At 37.0% G+C, this 19,333-nt stretch overlaps 1 protein-coding gene across 4 annotated transcripts in view; it reads right to left on the minus strand.

Moving 5' to 3' along the window:
• The window catches only part of LOC306876487 (protein TANC1-like), a 173,552-nt gene that overhangs the window by 56,560 nt on the left and 97,659 nt on the right, over nt 1-19,333 (minus strand). For all 4 annotated transcript variants that reach the window (XM_079427697.1, XM_079427695.1, XM_079427698.1 and 1 more), the window contains 3 exons: nt 12,056-12,175; nt 8,793-9,074; nt 7,592-7,743 (listed from right to left, as the gene is read on the minus strand). In XM_079427697.1, the coding sequence (XP_079283823.1) occupies nt 7,592-7,743; nt 8,793-9,074; nt 12,056-12,175 (554 nt within the window). The remainder of the gene's footprint in view (nt 1-7,591; nt 7,744-8,792; nt 9,075-12,055; nt 12,176-19,333) is intronic.

Below are 19,333 nucleotides of genomic sequence, written 5' to 3' on the forward strand. Positions count from 1 at the left end.
AATAGCCGACTTCCTGTTGGGCGGAGCCTATGAAATGCTGCACGGAAGTTGTTCGGCTCAATGAGTTCTATATGTGTACCGAGTTTCATATGAATACGTGCAAGTATGTGTGAGCTATACATCAAGCTTTCTGACAATTTTCCAGGGGGCGCCGTAGAGCCCCTGTGCCCCGCCCGGGTCCCAGCCTCAGCCGCGTCCTAATGGCCGCAGGTTCCAACGTGCGTGCCAATTTTCAAGAGTTTTCGGGCACGTTAAGGCCCCCAAAAGTACCCGGATAGTCGAAATAAAAAATAATAAAAAAAAAAATAATAATCCTTAGAAGAACAATAGGGCCCTGCGCCTTACTGGCTTGGGCCCTAATAATAATAATCCTTAGAAGAACAATAGGGCCCTGCGCCTTACTGGCTTGGGCCCTAATAATCCTTAGGGGAACAATAGGGCCCTGCGCCTTACTGGCTTGGGCCCTAATAATCCTTAGGGGAACAATAGGGCCCTGCGCCTTACTGGCTTGGGCCCTAATAATCCTTAGAAGAACAATAGGGCCCTGCGCCTTACTGGCTTGGGCCCTAATGAATGATGCATTTATATGAATGAATGAATGACGTATTTATAAAGCGTTAATGGAAGGACTACGAGGAAGGATATTATATAATATTATAATGGAAGTTAAATCATCAGGAAACATTGTGCGCAACCCATTTTACTTCTAAAAATGGACATTTAAAACAACAAAATATAATATAATATAATGCAGATGTGCGGTCTCTTCCTGTCTAAGTGGGCAGTTCTTAGGCAGAATGTTGAAAGTCAATAGTCTGGTGTGTCTAGAAGACTGATCGCCTGTGTAAATAATTGCAAACAGGTATTAAAAATATATTAAAAAGATAAAGATAATCAATTCTCCATCAACACAGCATCAACTGCAAATACGTGAATTAATCAGTCAACAAACTAATGGAGAGAGCTTTACTAATCAGCTTGCGCTTATGTGACTGATGCATGCAGGGATTGACTGGAATACACCCAATTTCATTTGCAAAACATCACACACTCATTTGTTAAAAATGTAGCATTACACTGTAAACTGATTAGTGATGAGCCTCTGATTAAGTGCTTTTGTTTTATCTGTGGATGTGTAATTTGCCGCTGTCTGCCGTCCCTGAGCCTCGGCGCCCACGTGGCTGCAATTCTCTTTAAATGCGACCAAATGACTAACCTGCTCACCTGTTGCCATGGTAACACACGAGGGACGGCATGTCCCCCAGGAAACATGGTTGATACATCATTTAGCTCACATTGTGTTTGACAGAGGACAGCTCGACCGATTAAGACGGAGACGCACGGAGCTCGACTGAAACCCTAAGCACTGCGCTTCAAGTCCCTAGGAGATGAACTGCAATATTGGATGAGTCTCTGTAGCACACCCTGTCTGATGTCACTCGAGAATCTCACGTCGGCATTGAAAGAGTCTGTTTGTCAGAGTCTCTCTAAAGTAATACGTACCTTTACAAGCTGCGATGACATAGCTCTATCAAATTAATAATACTGTACATGTTGCATATGCTAAAATAGGTAACACCAAACCGTGTACATCCATTCATCTGACTAACTAAAAGCTGCTTAATCAGATAATTGGATGTTTAACCTGTTGATTCACAACTCTTATCTTATCTCATATATTTGTGAGTGAGAGTGTTTTCATAAGATAAAATATAATAAAAAGAAACAATAAACTCTTGATTGAAGTTGTACAAAATTATTTTTTTTATCATTGTAAAAAACTAAAACATAAAATAAATAACAAAATAGAGGATTTATACATAAAATACAAACTTCACATATTTATTACTGAAGAAAAAAAATAAAAATAAAATAATCCTTTCATTCAAATTACATGGAATACAAAATTCATATTTTTATTGCTACAGAAAAATAAATAAATAAATAAATAAATAAATAATAAAATAAAATATGAATTATACATTTTAAAAATAGAAAAGGTATTAGTAGAAAATGTAAAATATTGACAAACTTCATGTTGTTATTATTGGAATAAAATAAAATCCTTTTGTTTCAAATGGTAGAGGTCATGGGTTCGAGACCCAGGGAATGTATAAAACCTATGTATAACTTATGGATACATCTGCCAAAAAACAAAAAACAAAACATCTTATAACCAGATAAGTTGTAACCAAAGCTCTTGGCAATAAATCCTGTTGCTCTATGCATAACGTCTGGTGTGACAACTAGGAGCGGGAGAAAAAAAAAAAAAATCGATCCATCGATGCATCGCGATTCTCTCTCCAACGATTCTGAGAATTGTTTTGACAAACCAACATTACTTCTTATATTTCAAAAGAGATCCGTGCGTGAATGCAGGTTAATAGATCTCCCGCTGTCTATGATGTCATAGTAAAAAACAACAACACAATAGAAAATGTAATGGATTTAATGGTTATGATGGGAATTGTATTGGTTTTAATGGAAACTATAATGGTGTCTACTGGTATGTGATGGATTCTATTGGTGGGATGTTAAATCTTATTGGAAAAATGCCCAAAACACACTACAAAAATGAATTTTGTAATAGTTTTACTGGAAAAAGCTAATTGTTTATAATGGTATTTTAATGGAAACCATTAGAATTTCTGGGATGGTTTCTATTGTTTTTTTTAGCAGGGAAAGATGAAGAAAAATCACTCACAGTTCTTGAATGGAAAACGTTCAGATAATCTTAAATACTGAAAGCACTCTTTGTTTGTTTTTTGTTATATGTGTCTATGCTCTTTATTATTTGAGGTTATAGGCTATTAGTTTAAAATTCTTAACATACAACAGTTTTAATTATTTTTTTATTTGTAATTATTTTAAAAAGTACTTAATTACTTATGTAAGTATATGTAAATGTAAGGATTTTAAAATTCTCAAGTTGGTAAACTAATTAATTAATAATGGGGGGAAAAAGTAGATCAAGAATCGTTCAGATCGTGACTCCCAGAATCAGAATCGGATCGACTCGTGAGGTGACTAAAGATTCCCACCCTAATGACCACACCATTAGAACTGCATGAAGAATGCTACACAAAACAAGACTTTCAAAAAGCTGGACCAATATAGAAGAGGTCACTGATCCAGTACTAGTTTAGTTACTCAGATATTTAATGCAGAGATCGTGACTTCAGCAGCCACTGAGTTCAACAACACTCAGAAGAAGAAAGAGGGTCTTTGGGTTCACGGCATCTCAACTTCAGTCCTCAGCATTTCAAAAGGCTGAAACACGCCGTTCCAAACAACAGCGCTGGCATCGCTCCAGTCCCTCCTCTATGAACTTCAAAAGCTGAAGCAGACATATTGAAGCAACACATCCTAAGAAACACAAGACAGCATCGCTGGGATTCTCTCGCTTCAAACAGCGAGCGGTAATGAGAAACCTAAGACTGCATTCACACTGCAGGACCTGCAGCACAGATACAATTTCACATATTTATGATTCCTTTCGACCAGTTGAACAAATCAACCTGCACCACACAATGAATAGGTCAGGGAAGTAAATAAATAAATCTGTCCAGTGGGAATAGAATAATCGGCTCCCAACACATTTGCAACTGTAATGATAGGAAGATAAATGACTGTACTGTAAGAAATCCAAAGAATTTCAGTGTTCTTCCTTCCCACACAAATGTTCATTTATTAAACATGTTGAAGGATATAAACTAAATACAAACTTTTTAAAAGAAATGAATACTTTTTTATTCACTGAGGATGCATTGATCAAATTGATCAAAAGTGACAGTAAAGACGTTTATACTGCTACAAAGGATTTCTATTTCAAATATACAGTTTATGTGAATTTTTCATCAAATAATTAAAACAAAAATTGGCAAATCAGCATATTACAATGATTTCTGAAGGATCATGTGACACTGAAGACTGGAGTAATGATGGTGAAAATTCAGCTTTGATCACAGAAATAAATTATATTTTAACAAATACTGTTTCACATAGAAAACTGTTATTTTAAAATGTAATAATATTACTCTTTTTACTGTATTTTTGATCAAATAAATGCAGCCTGGGAGAGCAGAAGATGCTTCTTTCATTAAATTATTATTACTTTTTTTTTTTAAAGATTTAAGACCCCAAACTTTTGAATGGTATTGCAGTTCTGCACCGTTTGCTACAATTAAAATTCAGCAATCTGACTCTGAATCAGAACTTTAAAAGGCATTGCAACTTTTGTTTTGAGTGGTGAACAAGAAGCCTGAAAAACGCTGAAGTGTCTAACAGTGTAAATGAGAGCTGAAACACAAAGATACAAAGCACCAGCGTCTAATTCTGCATCCTCTATCATAAACATGTCAGTCTGAGGGGAAATAGATCACGCGGGTCCTCCATTAAAACTGGGACGTCACCACACATTCATCGCAGTCCATTAGCAGCATTACTGCACAACTGCATATGCTCTTCATATAACATACGTGAATCACCAGTCAGTCTGCGTCAAAACAAGCTGCACATCTGTCTGAGGCAGTCTACAAAGAAACAAATCTCCAAATCTATCTGAAAGCAAAAAACTACAACTAACTGAAAAATCATTTAATTATCTATTAGCCTGGTCTTTGCAATGTGCACGAAGAAACTTTGGTCACCTTGCAGTTGCATAAAACCTATTTCTATAAACAAAACACATGTGAAATCATCTGAGGACACAGAATGAGTCACTGCTAATGACAAATAACGCATTCATCACAAACTGTCCAAAGCATAAGAGCACTTTATATTAAATGCCTGAAAAAAGGTCACAAGAATATAGTTTTACATTTATATAAGTGGTCAGTTTGCAATGTCAGGCGCAGACAGGAGATCGCTTCAGACGTCTAAGTACATAACTGTTACATTATGATATACATTTTTGCACAAAGAAAATGCCCAGAATTTTGCCCAGAAGTGTGCATGCAAACTAAACCAAAGGGTGAAAGTTTGGCCGGTTAACATGGTCTAGTTAGTCGCTGGTGGTAGATGCTGTAACCGCACAATTCTGCAGGCAAAAATATAAAGTTGTTTATTTTAAGGTGCCGCTTGTTAATGGTTAGTAAAGCAGTTGTTAAGTTTAGGTATGGGGGTGGAAATATGGGATCTAAAATATGGTCATGCAGAATCAGGCATTAATACGTGCTTTATAAATAATAATAATTATATAAATATCAATATTGCTAGTAACATGCATACTAGTTAATAGTGAGAACAGGTCCTTAAAATAAGGTGTTACCAAAATTGAATATACTACAGTGTATCTGTTTTAGTCCACATTTGGAAGAATAAGTAAATACAATTAATGTATTGTTAATTGTTAACAGCACTTTAAAAGTTTTCTTTTCTTTCCATTTTGACATTTCAGCTTGCATGTTCATAAAAGGCTATTTTCTACTTTTTCTCAGAGTCTGTTGTTTTGCCACTACTGTTATGAAAAACAACAAAAGCATGATTTTTAAAAAATAATATTTAATAACATTAAAATGTAAGTACATTATGAAACGCAGTAATTGCAATATTAAACAATGAATTGCTGTAGACAAATCAGTTTACAGTAAAATATATAATATTACAGTGCGATACTATATTTGGTGATAAGAGTTTTATACTGTTGTTTACATTATATGTAAATATTTGTTTACAAAAATGTTGTTTACAGAAATACATCAATGGCTGGCAATTCTGCCAGTATTTTACTATAAATTTACTGTGAAAAGATTTATAGCAAATCTCAGTCAAAATTTGAACTATAATATCGTCCAGCTCTAATCAGCTAAATGCAATAATAAGACATGAATATATTATAGAATTTAAATAGAATATATAGATTTTAAATATTAACATCCTGATTTTCCGTTAAACTGCTTTTCACAGTGTTGTTAAAACCACTATACAAATAAATTTGATGATTTGAAAAAGCCTTTTAGCCACTGAAGCCCATTCAAAATAATCTTTCAAAGTATTCTAATTAAAAAATATATTGCACGCAGCATATACACTGCAAATACTGTACGTATTTAAGCACCTGTTCTCTTTGAGAGGCTCTCAAAAACATTAAAGTGACTTGTATTGCATCTGCTGTCCCAGACAATGGAAGCACAATAATTTTGAACACAGCAATATTCACTGATGTTAAATTTAAGTTTTAAATGAACTAGAATTCATTTTGACCTCGAGCAAATACTACATAGACTCCAAACTGCACACGATTAAATGAGAGCAAAAGGTAAAATATGGAAAACCCAGGTAATCCAAGAAATAATCAACATACACATCTTACATAAGACACTGTCAGCACTGTAGATCCAGCAGAGGTCATGACCCTGCACCTGTGATTGGGCTGCAGCACACCTGTGCGGTTTCATTAGGACTGCAGTTGAGAGATTCATCACTCCAACGCAAGACTCAGTGAAATATTCTATACAGGAAGCTAAAACCAGATACAGCTTCTGTCCAGTGTCCACACAGTTCATCTCCTAATCAACAATCGTGTCAAATCAACATGGATTCGATTTCAGGCTTTGTTTCGGTTGATGTGGATCAATGTGCATGTATTAGTTGTGAAATACGAGCTTCATAAGACCGGCCAGCTTTTTCTCATGTAAGAAATTATGGCATAGCTGGGTTGGAGTCAAAGAATGTTTTCCAAATGTTTTTCTCACTAAATGAATGCATGGAGAAATGATATTTAATAGTTTTAATTTATATGCACAGTACAATAATTCAGCTATAAACAACATTTACAAACAGACACTTTTACTAAAGAAATGCCAAGAAGAGTGACTGATGATGCAAATTAATCACTGAATCAGAGCTTTTGATTGAATTAATTGATATAATGGGACAGTGTGAAGTGATTCGCTGAAATTAATGACTTATCAACCCTAACACTGTTCACTCTGTTCACACTGGCACTATTAAAACACTCTCATACTCATGAGCCACAAGACAACTAAATCCACAAGTCCACACCACTCTAGTCCATCAATTAACATCTTGTAAAGTGAAAAGCTGCGTGTTTGTAAGAAACAAATCCTTCATTAAGACGTTTTTAACTTTAGACCGTTGCGCTGAGTCCATAATCCATAATACAGTAACCCTTCGTCCAATGAAAATGTGGTCTGGTCTGAATCAGGAGAGAAATCTGCACAGATCAAGCACCGTTACAGTCCAAAACAGTTCTGAACAAAAATGTGGGTGGATTTTGATTTGAAGGACAAAAGGGGATGGAATTTTTAGCTAGAGGAAATATTATTATGGCTTGTATTTTAGCCCAGAAGCAATGGTTTAAAGCACCTTAATGATGGATTCATAAGACTTTTATCTTGTCAAAATGTATAACTGATGGACTGGAGTGGTGTGGATTATTGTGATGTTTTTATCAGATGTTTGGACTCTCATTCTGACGGCACCCATTCACTGCAGAGCAAGTGATGCAATGCTACATTTCTCCAAATCTGATGAAGAAACAAACTCATCTACATCTTGGATGGCTTTAGGGTGAGCACATTTTTACTTCTGTATCAATAAAAGCATCATGAAAAGTCTTTGTGTGTACCTTGGCAGCCAGGCGTTTGACGGCCTCCTCACGGCGCCGCTGCAGCTCAGGTGTGCTGGGACAGCTGCTGGATCGCAGGGTGTTGGTGGCGCTGGGCGGAGGGGTCGGCTGAGGCGGCTGACTCAGAGGCGGATCTGAACTCAGCTCCCCACCTGGACATGTGACAGATGAATATCCACATGAGCACAAATATCCCCAGCTGCTGCGATTCTACCGAGATGAGTCAAACATCAATACACAAACATCTCAGACTGTCTAGGACAAGGACAATCATGGACAGAGAACCTTTTAAACCATTTAAAATACATTTAAATTTTTTTTATTTTAACATTTATTTAAAAGTGGGAATTTAATAAAAATATACTGGAATGATTTTTATGACTGTTTTGAATATACAAGCATCAAAGCCATTTTCTCCCAACTGAAACATTCAATATAATGTTTCTTTCAACTAAAAACTAAATGCACATATTTTTTACACAATTGATAACATGCCTCAGAAAAATCTAATATAAACTAAAGATTTTTTTTGAAAGATTAAAGACTGACACTTCAAAAGTCTGGAGTCAGTATATTTGATTAAAATACGCTAAATTGATTAAAAGTGACAGTAAAGACATTTATGATGTTACAAACCATTTCTATTTTAAATAAATGATGTTCTTTTGAACTTTCGATTAATCAAAAAATAATAAATCTGCATAAATATGAAGCAGCACATCTGTTTTCAACATTGATAATAATCAGAAATGTTTCTTGAGTAGCACTTGAGTATATTAGAATGATTTCTGAAGGATAATGTGACCCTGAAGACTGCAGTAATGATGCTGAAAATACAGATTTGCATCACAGGAATAAATTTAATTAATAATTAATTAATTAACAATATATTCACATAGAAAACAGTTCTTTTAAACTGTAAAAATATTTCACAATTTTACAGTCTTTACTGTATTTTGTGAGCAGAAGAGACTTCTTTCAAATGCATTAATACATCTTACTGAGCACAAACTTTTAAACAATAGTGTCTCTCATAATTTGAAGGCAGTGAATGCAAAAAAGGGAAATTGTTCAAAAAACTTTCTTATCTAACAATTCTTCAAAGCAACAATTGAAATAAGAATTATTTCATGAGCATTTTACACAAGCATGTGTGCCAATACTCAGGCAGGTGTGTTGTGAAACAACGTACAAAACTCACTTTTCGGAGATGTGCTCGGGCTGTTGGATGCGATCTGTCGCATGCGGCCGCCATGGCAACTGAGGGCCACCAGGCGGGAGATGATGGCAGTTTTGCCAAAGCCCACGTTGCCCACGATGATGGACCCGCAGCTCTCACCCGATTCGCTGGGCCTCAGGTCATCCTCCAGCTGCTGGAACAGCCAATCACGGCCCACGAACACAGAGTCTGTGGTGATGCTGGGAACCTCAAACAGCAGCGGCTTGAGCATGATGTCAGTGGGCTTGTACGGAGCAAAGCGGGCTGAAAAACACAGAAAACATGCAGGTTTACTCATATGCAAACAAAACTGCTGTTTCTTAGTTTAAGTGAAGTGAAGTGACATACTGCCAAGTATGGTGACCCATACTCGGAATTCGTGCTCTGCATTTAACCCATCCAACACACACACCCAGCAGTGAACACACACACAGCAGTGAACACACACACAGCAGTGAACACACACACAGCAGTGAACACACACACACCGTGAACACACACCCGGAGCAGTGGGCATTTATGCTGCGGCGCCCGGGGAGCAGTTGTGGGTTCAGTGTCTTGCTCAAGGGCACCTCAGTCGTGGTATTGAGGGTGGAGAGAGCGCTGGACATTCACTCCCCCCACCTACAATCCCTGCCGGCCCGAGACTCGAACCCGCAACCTTTAGATTACCAGTCCAACTCTCTAACCATTAGGCCACGACTTCCCTATGACTTTACGCTTTATCTGCATGTCTCCACTGGCTAGACCTTAGAAGGAAGGTAATACTTAACAATAAAGCTATTTCACTGCAGCAAATGCAATAAAAAGATCACAATCATAGTTCTTTAAAAATACTGACAGTTAACCTTGTTAAATATGTGCTTTAATCACCCTCATTGTCACTTTAGACTGAGTTTTTATTGTGCAGGAGACAAAATATTTGTGAAAGTACATAAAGAAGCCATAATCAGATGAGGGAATAAAGTGCTGTGACATTATATTAGAGACTTTCATCACTTTTAGTAGCTGTTTGTGTGAATATAAATAAACATGGCTGTGTGTAGGATATCTGTGTCACTGATATTGTGACATTAGTGTCGTATAAACACACTTAAGTACTTCACGTAGTGAATCTATGATAAAATAATATGTTGAGCATTTGAGTAGCTTGTTTGAGTAACAGTTGAGTTGCATAAAAAGTCACAAATATGCACAAATAATCATAACTGATTTTTAGGTTAATCTCACACAAAAAATAAAAAATCTAGGATAGTGTACAAGAGGAAAAAATAAATAAATGAATTGTGCATTAACAAATTTGAGCTTTGCTTTAAATAAAACATATAAGAGTATTTTAAATCTTGTCTGGACATTTTACATTTTTGTAATTAAGATTATTCGCAAAGGTGACATCTAAAAAAAACACCTTTTTAATGCAATGATTGTTTTATTTAAATCAACAATTAGTCACCAAAACTAACCTCTAGAAGAACTTGAAGCTGGTCATGTTATGATCTGTTATAATATAATGTAATATAATTAATATAATATAATATAAATATTTATTTAGTTTTTGTAAAGTCCAGAAAAAACAAATGTACTTGTACAAAAAAAAAATATATATATTATATATATATATATATATATATATATATATATATATATATATATATATATATATATTTTTTTTTTTTTTTTTTAGTTCTGCTGCTGATCATGCTTACATTGTCTTCAATAAAATATTGACATGTACAAAGAGTGATATTTCATATTTATAAACTATACGTACATATAAGCTGCATCTCAGATGAAACTGAATCTATCCATCTACCCTCACACACCTGATACTAGGGATGTGCCCGAATCCGGTATTCGGAAAGGTAATGATGTGTACTACAGCAACCGTAAAGGGAATAAATACGATGTATACGAGATATATTCGCTATTCGGGCACATCCCTACCTGATACACAGCCTGCAAAAAACTGGAATAAAAACAACTGGAGCTGAATGCTGCACTGATAGGAGCTGATGAATCTCTGCTGCCACTGGCTGTGATTGAATCAAACCTCTGATGTTCCTCATTATTTATCAGTACATTCAACAAGGTCAGAATAACAGCTCAACACCGACACACACGCAGCAGCTCCTGCAGAACACACATTAGCTCGACCCTCAGGGTACACCAGCGTTTATATAAGAGAAAGAGACAAACAGATGAACAGAGAGGAAAAACACATGTATTTAACTGTGCTCTCTTGCAATATTAATGGACTTAACCATTTAAAACACCTCCTTTCACCAAAGGAAGTGTATGGAGAGGGTTTGCTTATTCACATCCAAGTCCTGAATAGGTCAATGGATCTAAACAAGTCTCTCAAAATGTTATATGTTTTTACAGATGACAAAATAAAACAAACCAAAAGAGCATTTAACAGTTTCAGACTGTACAAGGGTGAATCTCACCAAACCAATCAAGTAAAAATATTTAGGTAAAATTTTATTTCACAATTAACAAAAAATATAAACGCACACCTAAATGTTGTGGGGGGGAAAAAAAAGTTATGGAAAGAAAAAAAAAAAAAATCATAAAGAGTTGTGCAGTTATACTTTCTTTTTTGGGGGGGGTCAAAATTTATGCCTAAATAAATCAATAAAATAGATCATCGAATTTTTTTTTACATAAAGTAAATTAAGCCTTTTCAGTAGCCTAAATTCTCATCATTGTTATAATTATTTTACTTTATTTATTTTTTTTAATTTAAATGCATTAAAGACAAAATTAGAACAAATAATATTATTTACGACAATTTAAATAATGTTAAGGTGACATCTGAAAAAGCACCTTAATGCAGGGATTGTCTTCTTAAATCAGCATAAATGCAGAACAACAAATCATGGCCCACTGTATAGTTTTCCCCCAAAATAAGATCACTGATTACAATTTAAACTATGTTTGTTTGTTGTTTTTGGATGAATGAGAAATTATTTTCTTTCTGTCTTTCTTTTTGTTTAGCATGAAGGTAATTTGGGGTGAAAATGTCATGCGAATTATGCCAGAATACCAGTAAAAAATACCGAAATGTATCAAAATATATATAACATACAAAAAAATTAAATAATAATAATAATTCTAAAAATAGGCTTCATTTTCTTTATGTGGGGGGTGGAGGGGATTTCTCGATGTTTCATGAGAAGCCTACAGAGTTAAAGAGGAGAAACCAAGCGCGTCGAAGCAGCTGCATGATGGGATTGTGGAAGTACCTTTGTCGTGTGGAGCTCTGCCGCCGGTGTTGTGCCAGGGCAGGCGGATGGACGTACGCAGGGGGGTGTTTCGCTGTTCATCAAGATAGCTCAGATCCTCCAGCTTAGTGGAGCTCGTCGCTGCACAAAACACAGAAAAACAGCAGCTTAGCATCATGGGTAGAATCAATGCATAACAATAAGATCAAGACCAAGCGTTTGGCTGTGTTATTTTAGTATTAATCATATACCATTATTATATTCATACATACATATGTGTGTATATACTGTATATGAGCAATATCACACTTGTAGACATGAGATATGGCTGTATATCAGCACGGCTGTGATTCGGCCGTAGGTAATCACAGCGTGCCGATATATAAACGATGAAGCGGTTGGAGGATATATTATATATATATATATATATATATATATATATATATATATATATATATATATATATATATATATATATATATAAATAACTTTTTAATAGTTTTGACTGTAGTTTTAGTTAACAATAACAAGTAGTGAAATCGTGGGCCCTGCTATTTAAAAGTGACAACCAGCGACACCACACTGAACTGTAATAACGGTTTTCAAACAGGTTTCCCTCTGTCTGATATTGAAGGGAAAAATAAGATATATTGATGCCACTTAAAGAGGATGAATGTGAAACAGATGCCCACTGCAGTTCTCTACAGATTCAGGTCTGGGTTAAAGGTCGCTGACCGCAGCGGTTTCATTGACCATAAACGTAAAACCATGGCAGGAGAAAGATGACATCATCCCGAGCGCAAATCACCAGTAGCGACCGTAATAACCACAGTAAAGAATGAATGGCAAATAGAACCAGGTCACTGAGGAAACACATGCACACACACACGCACACACACACACTGAACAACCAGAGATATTTCAAAAGCAAAGCAACCCATTTAAATCAAAGAGAATCAACGCACAGCCTCTAATGTGCATCCATGCATCGCTGTCTGAAACTAATGCACCAGCAACCTGTTTGCTCTGAAACTACTTTCTGCTCTGGATACTCACAGACTGATGCGTTCTTCAGGCAAAGACAGACGCATCCCAGCAAACCTTCGTTTCCTCAGGGCACCTCCATGTTCACCCATTCACATTCAACTGGTGAACCGCACCGCAGCCCGAGTCTCTCTCCCCGGCTTCACCGCATCGCTGAACGCATCCACAAAGCATCCACACGAGAAAATCACAGCCGCAGCTCTCCGCTCCGCAATCCCAATGAAAGAACAGACGGAAAAAAGGAGAGAGATGAAACGGAGGAGGAGGTCTCTCTATCTCTCCTCTCCTGCAGAGCGGAGGATTGCAGCCGGAGGAGAAATAATCTACGATCCTCCCAAAGAAAAAGAGTGAAAGCTAATAAAACAGAGCTGAAGGAGAGTTTGGACAGGAGGGAGACGGTTGATGGAGGGAGGAGCTGGAGGTGCTGAGCGAGTGAGTCAGCTGTGCCCCTTTCTGAGATCAGTGAACTGCTGCATTTCTCATTCATTCAGCTTTAATAACGTAAATTCAGTAAGATTGTTATCCACGTCGGCGCTAATGATGTTCGACTTCACCAGTCGGAGATCACTACAAATAATGTTAAAGAGGTGTGTGAACTTGCAAGTACGATGTCAGACACTGTAATATGCTCTGGTCCGCTCCCTGCTTACCGGGGTGATGAGATTCATAGCAGACTGTCGTCACTCAGTGGCTGGATGTCTAAGTGGTGTCCGCAGAATAACATAGACTTTATAGACAATTGGACGAGTTTTTGGGGCAGACCTGACCTGTTGAAAAGAGATGGTGTTCATTCCTCCTGGGGTGGTGCCGCTCTTCTCTCTAGAAATATGGCACATAGTCTTAGAGTTCGTACTCGACTAACTGGGGCCCAGGTCAGGAAGCAGACAGACTGGCTAAACCAACCGTCTGCTAGCCGCCTTGCGTCACAGAAGTCAGTTAATTCTCAGCACATAGAGACTCCTTCACCTAGATATCACACTATAGAGACTGTGTCTGTTCCCCGAACTAGAAAATACAGAAAACGTCCAAACCAAATTAAGAGTAACAATCTAAAAAATGTTTACAATACAGAGAAACGATTGATAAAGCTTGGCTTACGGAATATCAAGTACCTTTCTTCAAAAGCACTTTTTGTAAATGATTTGATCAAGGATCATAAGCTAGATTTGCTCTGTTTGACAGAAACATGGCTAAAACCAGATGAATACATTACTTTAAATGAATCCACCCCCCAAGATTACTGCTATAAAAATGAGCCACGTCCAAAAGGTAAAGGGGGAAGTGTTGCTACAATTTATAGCAATATTCTCAGTATTTCTCGGAGGGCAGGCTTTAAGTACAACTCTTTTGAAGTTATGGTGCTGCGTATAACATTATCTAGAGAAACACGTGTTAGTGATAAATCCCCTGTGATGTTTGTACTGGCTGCTGTATACAGGCCACCAGGGCACCACACAGACTTTATTAAAGAATTTGCTGATTTTCTATCTGAGTTAGTGCTGGCTGCAGATAAAGTCTTAATTGTTGGCAATTTTAATATCCATGTCGATAATGAAAAAGATGCATTAGGATCAGCATTCATAGACATTCTGAACTCTATTGGGGTTAGACAACACGTTTCCGGACCTACTCATTGTCGAAATCATACTCTAGATTTAATACTGTCACATGGAATTGATGTTAGTGGTGTTGAAATTCTACGATGATATCTCAGATCATTATCTAGTCTAGTGTAAACTCCATATACAGTTGGGCAAAAAAGTATTTAGTCAGCCACCAATTGTGCAAGTTCTCCCACTTAAAAAGATGAGAGAGGCCTGTAATTTCCATCATAGGTACACTTCAACTATGAGAGACAGAATGGGGGAAAGAATCCAGGAAATCACATTGGAGGATTTTTAAAGAATGAATTGGTAAATTCCTCTGTAAAATAAGTATTTGGTCACCTACAAACAAGCTAGATTTCTGGCTCTCACAGACCTGTAACTTCTTCTTTAAGAGGCTCCTCTGTCCTCCACTCGTTTCCTGTATTAATGGCAGCTGTTTGAACTCGTTATCAGTATAAAAGACACCTGTCCACAACCTCAAACAGTCACACTCCAAACTCCACTATGGCCAAGACCAAAGAGCTGTCGAAGGACACCAGAAACAGTCTGTGAGATCTCACCCCGTGATAATATTGGGAAATTAATTTGTAATTTACTCATTATTAACCTTTTATTAATATTTAACTATAAAAAACATAAGTATAAATTATTAATAATTAATATGACTAAAGACGTATGCATTAAATTGATTTTAAAAAATCTGTTCTGAATGGCGCACAATCCTTGTGGAAAAAGCACCTTTACCTGTCTGAAATAATATCAATATTGTGCAAACAACATCAGAAATGTGCTTATACATAAAGCCAAGAGACGTACAGTAGTCTATTACTGTACATATTTTAATATCTGCCGACAAGAACGTGGGCGAAAAGAGGCTTCTGACAACAAGTGTCTCTGTTACAGCATTTCATTTACACAGAACCAAAGTCTGAATCTTAAACATACTTTATCACTATAGTTTTACTGCCTCACAAGCCCTGCTGTTGCCTTCAGGAAATGTAAATATAGTTTATACTGTGACTCCACCGGTCAAAGCAGCGCCGCGTATCTGATGTACAACACGAAAGCATATTGATAGCCCATCTGTTTTTTAAAACCTGAATGTTTCTGCATCTGCATGTGTGTGTGTGTGTGTGTTTGGGCTCCAGTGCAAATGGCTGATACCCAGTGAATCATTCCACAGTGGCAGAGCTAAACCTCGCTGAGAGAGAAATCTAATCAGACTAGCTTTAATAGCAGACTGGCCCGTGACCAGCTGCACAGATTACGCCCTGTGCCCCTGCTTTCACCGAGTAATCTGCTGTTCCTATTGTTTACTTTAATAAAGGAGCCCACCAATGAATATGCATAACTCCGATGATGTCATCGCTTGAATATTCATGAGGTCAGATGAGTGGGCCTTTTGAACCGGGCGATGTTAATTAACACACTTGATTCATGTTGATAAGTCGTGTCTGAGACGCGGGGTCAGATGCTCCTTCACTGCACCGTTGGGAAGATGCTAATCGATCTTACAAACACAGTCAGACCCTCAGGACTCGGTGTTGTTGTTCAGCATTAATGAGAGATGTTGACAAGCGAATAACACATGGGTGAAGGTTTTGGCTGGTTACAATTGGCTTTAGTTCAGCAACTGTATCACTCTATTGTTCACTGTGCATTCTGAACAATTAAAAAAAAAATGTTTTTGAAAAGAGTCTTTAATGCTCATTCAGGATGCATTTATTTAATCAAAAATACAATAAAAACCAGACAATTGTGAAATATTATTACGATTTAAAATAACTGTTTTCTATTGTAATATATTTAAAAATTTAATTTATTTTTGTGATGCAAAGCTGAATTTTTAATTTTATAATATATTCACATAGAAAAGTTATTTAAATAGCAATAATATTTCACTATTTTATTTGTTCAAATGAATGCAACCTTAGTGAACAATAGACTTCTTTCAAAAATAATACAAATCTGAATTATTCCAATGTTTTGAGAGGTACTGTAAATCACAAATATATTGGCATTTATGTATTTGGCAGATGCTTTCATCTAAAGTGATTTCGAAGTGTATTCGATGTATATGTTTTATAACACATTCCCTGGGAATCAAACAATGATATTGGCATTGCTTGCATCATGCTCTAACTGTTTTAGCTGCAGGAATAAAATAATATTTTTTTACATTATAATAAACCGTTCAAAATGAATAAAATGACCAGGGTAGCCCTCAACACATCAGAAAATTGAAAGTGGATGTCTGACAACTTGCAACATACCTCAACAGACACTTGTGGTGCAGAGACAGCACCATTTATTTAAATGGGAGCAATGTCAAAACCTTCTCCAAATCACAGCCAAGGTGACCTTTTACAAGTGAAGATGTTCATGGACAAGCCACTGTTAATCTAAATATCTTTTAGAGCACAGAAACACAGAAAGAGAGACAGGAAAGCATGTGGTGACACTAAATATGACAAGATGAAGGTGAAAACCACACAAATGCACAGAGCTGTAAAATGTCATACTCGCTTAAACAAATTGTGAAATGAGATACGCAGAGCACTTCATAAGAAACATCATGACAGGTTATGATGTATGTTTTAAAGTGGGAGTGGGAGGCAAAACATAATAATATTTTAAAATAATAAATGCCACATTAATGATGGCCAAAAACACATAAATGTGAGAGCAAAATCAAAAATAGGTCAGGGTCACATTTTAGCTGGAATTCAAAAGATAAAATAAAATAAGTGCACTGCTAATGCTGTCCTCAAAATACTACATATTTCAACCGGAATTCAAAAGAAAAAATATATTTTACTTAAACAAAAAAACAATTATATTGAGGTAGAGATTGAATATTGTCAAAAGGCTGAATGGTTCTAGTGAAATTAAAGCAGAAGAGGCAGCAGCTCAGTCAAGAAGAACACAAGCAGCCACAGCTGAAGACACCAGTGATTCCAGATGCACCGTCACTACAGCGAACGCTTCTCACTGAATCCTTCAGCTGTCAGGAAAGAGGAAAGCTGGAAACAATGCAAATGTGCATGGCACATGTCATTTCCCAAGACAGGAGCCAGAGTCACAGAGTGAGACATTTACCCACAAACCCAACCAAAAACACCACGTGACGTACTGTGACCCGGAGTCCTGGAGAACGGCAGGAGAACCACTCGAGTACCAACTAAAACAAAACTTACAATTCAGTTTCAAATTCAATTCACCTTTAGCTGTAGTGTGTCAGTAGGAAATTTTACATTTCCAAACATCCATTTTGCCATTAATTGTAATATTCCAGTGAGATTTTTGTCTGACAACAGCCAGAGCTCCACACAGAGATCTGATCTGATCATTATACAGTCTGTCTGGAATGACATGAAGAAACAGAACAAACTGAAACAGACTAAATCCAGAAGAACTGTGGCACCGTCTCCAAGATGCTTCAAGAAACCTCCTGCAAAGCTACAGTACTGTTAAAAAATGTAGGCACTTGTGTAAAAATGCTGTAAAATGAGGATACTGTCAAAAAAATAATGTGATAAATAGGTTTTCTTTTTCAATTACCTTCTATTAACTAAATTAAATCAACATTTGCTGTGACCATCCTTTGTGATTAAAGTAGCTTTTGCCCTCGGTGCACTTGAGCATAGTTTCTCAGGGAGCTTTGCTATATACACTGAACAAAATTATAAACGCAACACTTTTGTTTTTGCCCCATTTTTCATGAGCTGAACTCAAAGATCTAATACTTTTTCTATGTACACAAAAGGCCTATTTCTCTCAAATATTGTTCACAAATCTGTCTAAATCTGTGTTAGTGAGCACTTCTCCTTTGCAGAGATAATCCATCCACCTCACAGGTGTGGCATATCAAGATGCTGATTAGACAGCATGATTATTGCACAGGTGTGCCTTAGGCTGACCACAATAAAAGGCCACTCTAAAATGTGCAGTTTTATCACACAGCACAATGCCACAGATGTCGCAAGTTTTGAGGGAGCGTGCAATTGGCATGCTGACTGCAGGAATGTCCACCAGAGCTGTTGCCCGTGAATTGAATGTTAATTTCTCTACCACACGCCGTCTCCAAAGGCGTTTCAGAGAATTTGGCAGTACATCCAACCGCAGACCACGTGTAACCACACCAGCCCAGAACCTCCACATCCAACATCTTCACCTCCAAGATCGTCTGAGACCAGCCACCCAGACAGTAGGGCTGTGTATTGGCAAGAATCTGGCGATACGATACATATCACGATACAAGGGTTGCGATATGATATATTGCAATACATTGCAATACTGTAAGCAAGGCGATATATTGGGCATATATAGTTGATTGTTACTTGTGGTGGACTAATGAAATTCCAATTGTAATTCAGTAAATTCCTCTTCCTGTCATTCCAATTCAAACTCCAATTCAACATTCTCTGTGACGTGATCAATTCAATTCAAATTCACACTCTTGAATTGAACAGGAGCCAGTTGCTGAATGGTGGATTGTGGCCAGCGCATGTGTGCAGCGCGGCAGAACCATCTGGACGGATGGATTAAGGATGCTCTAAAGTTTCTGGAATGCTGCCTCTGCACAGCAGATGAAATCTTAAGCGCACGTCTCTGCCGAGTCTCCCAAGACCACAGTGCAAAGAAGAAG

Source organism: Barbus barbus (genome assembly GCF_936440315.1).
Source record: "Barbus barbus genome assembly, chromosome: 10".
Lineage (NCBI taxonomy): Eukaryota > Metazoa > Chordata > Actinopteri > Cypriniformes > Cyprinidae > Barbus > Barbus barbus.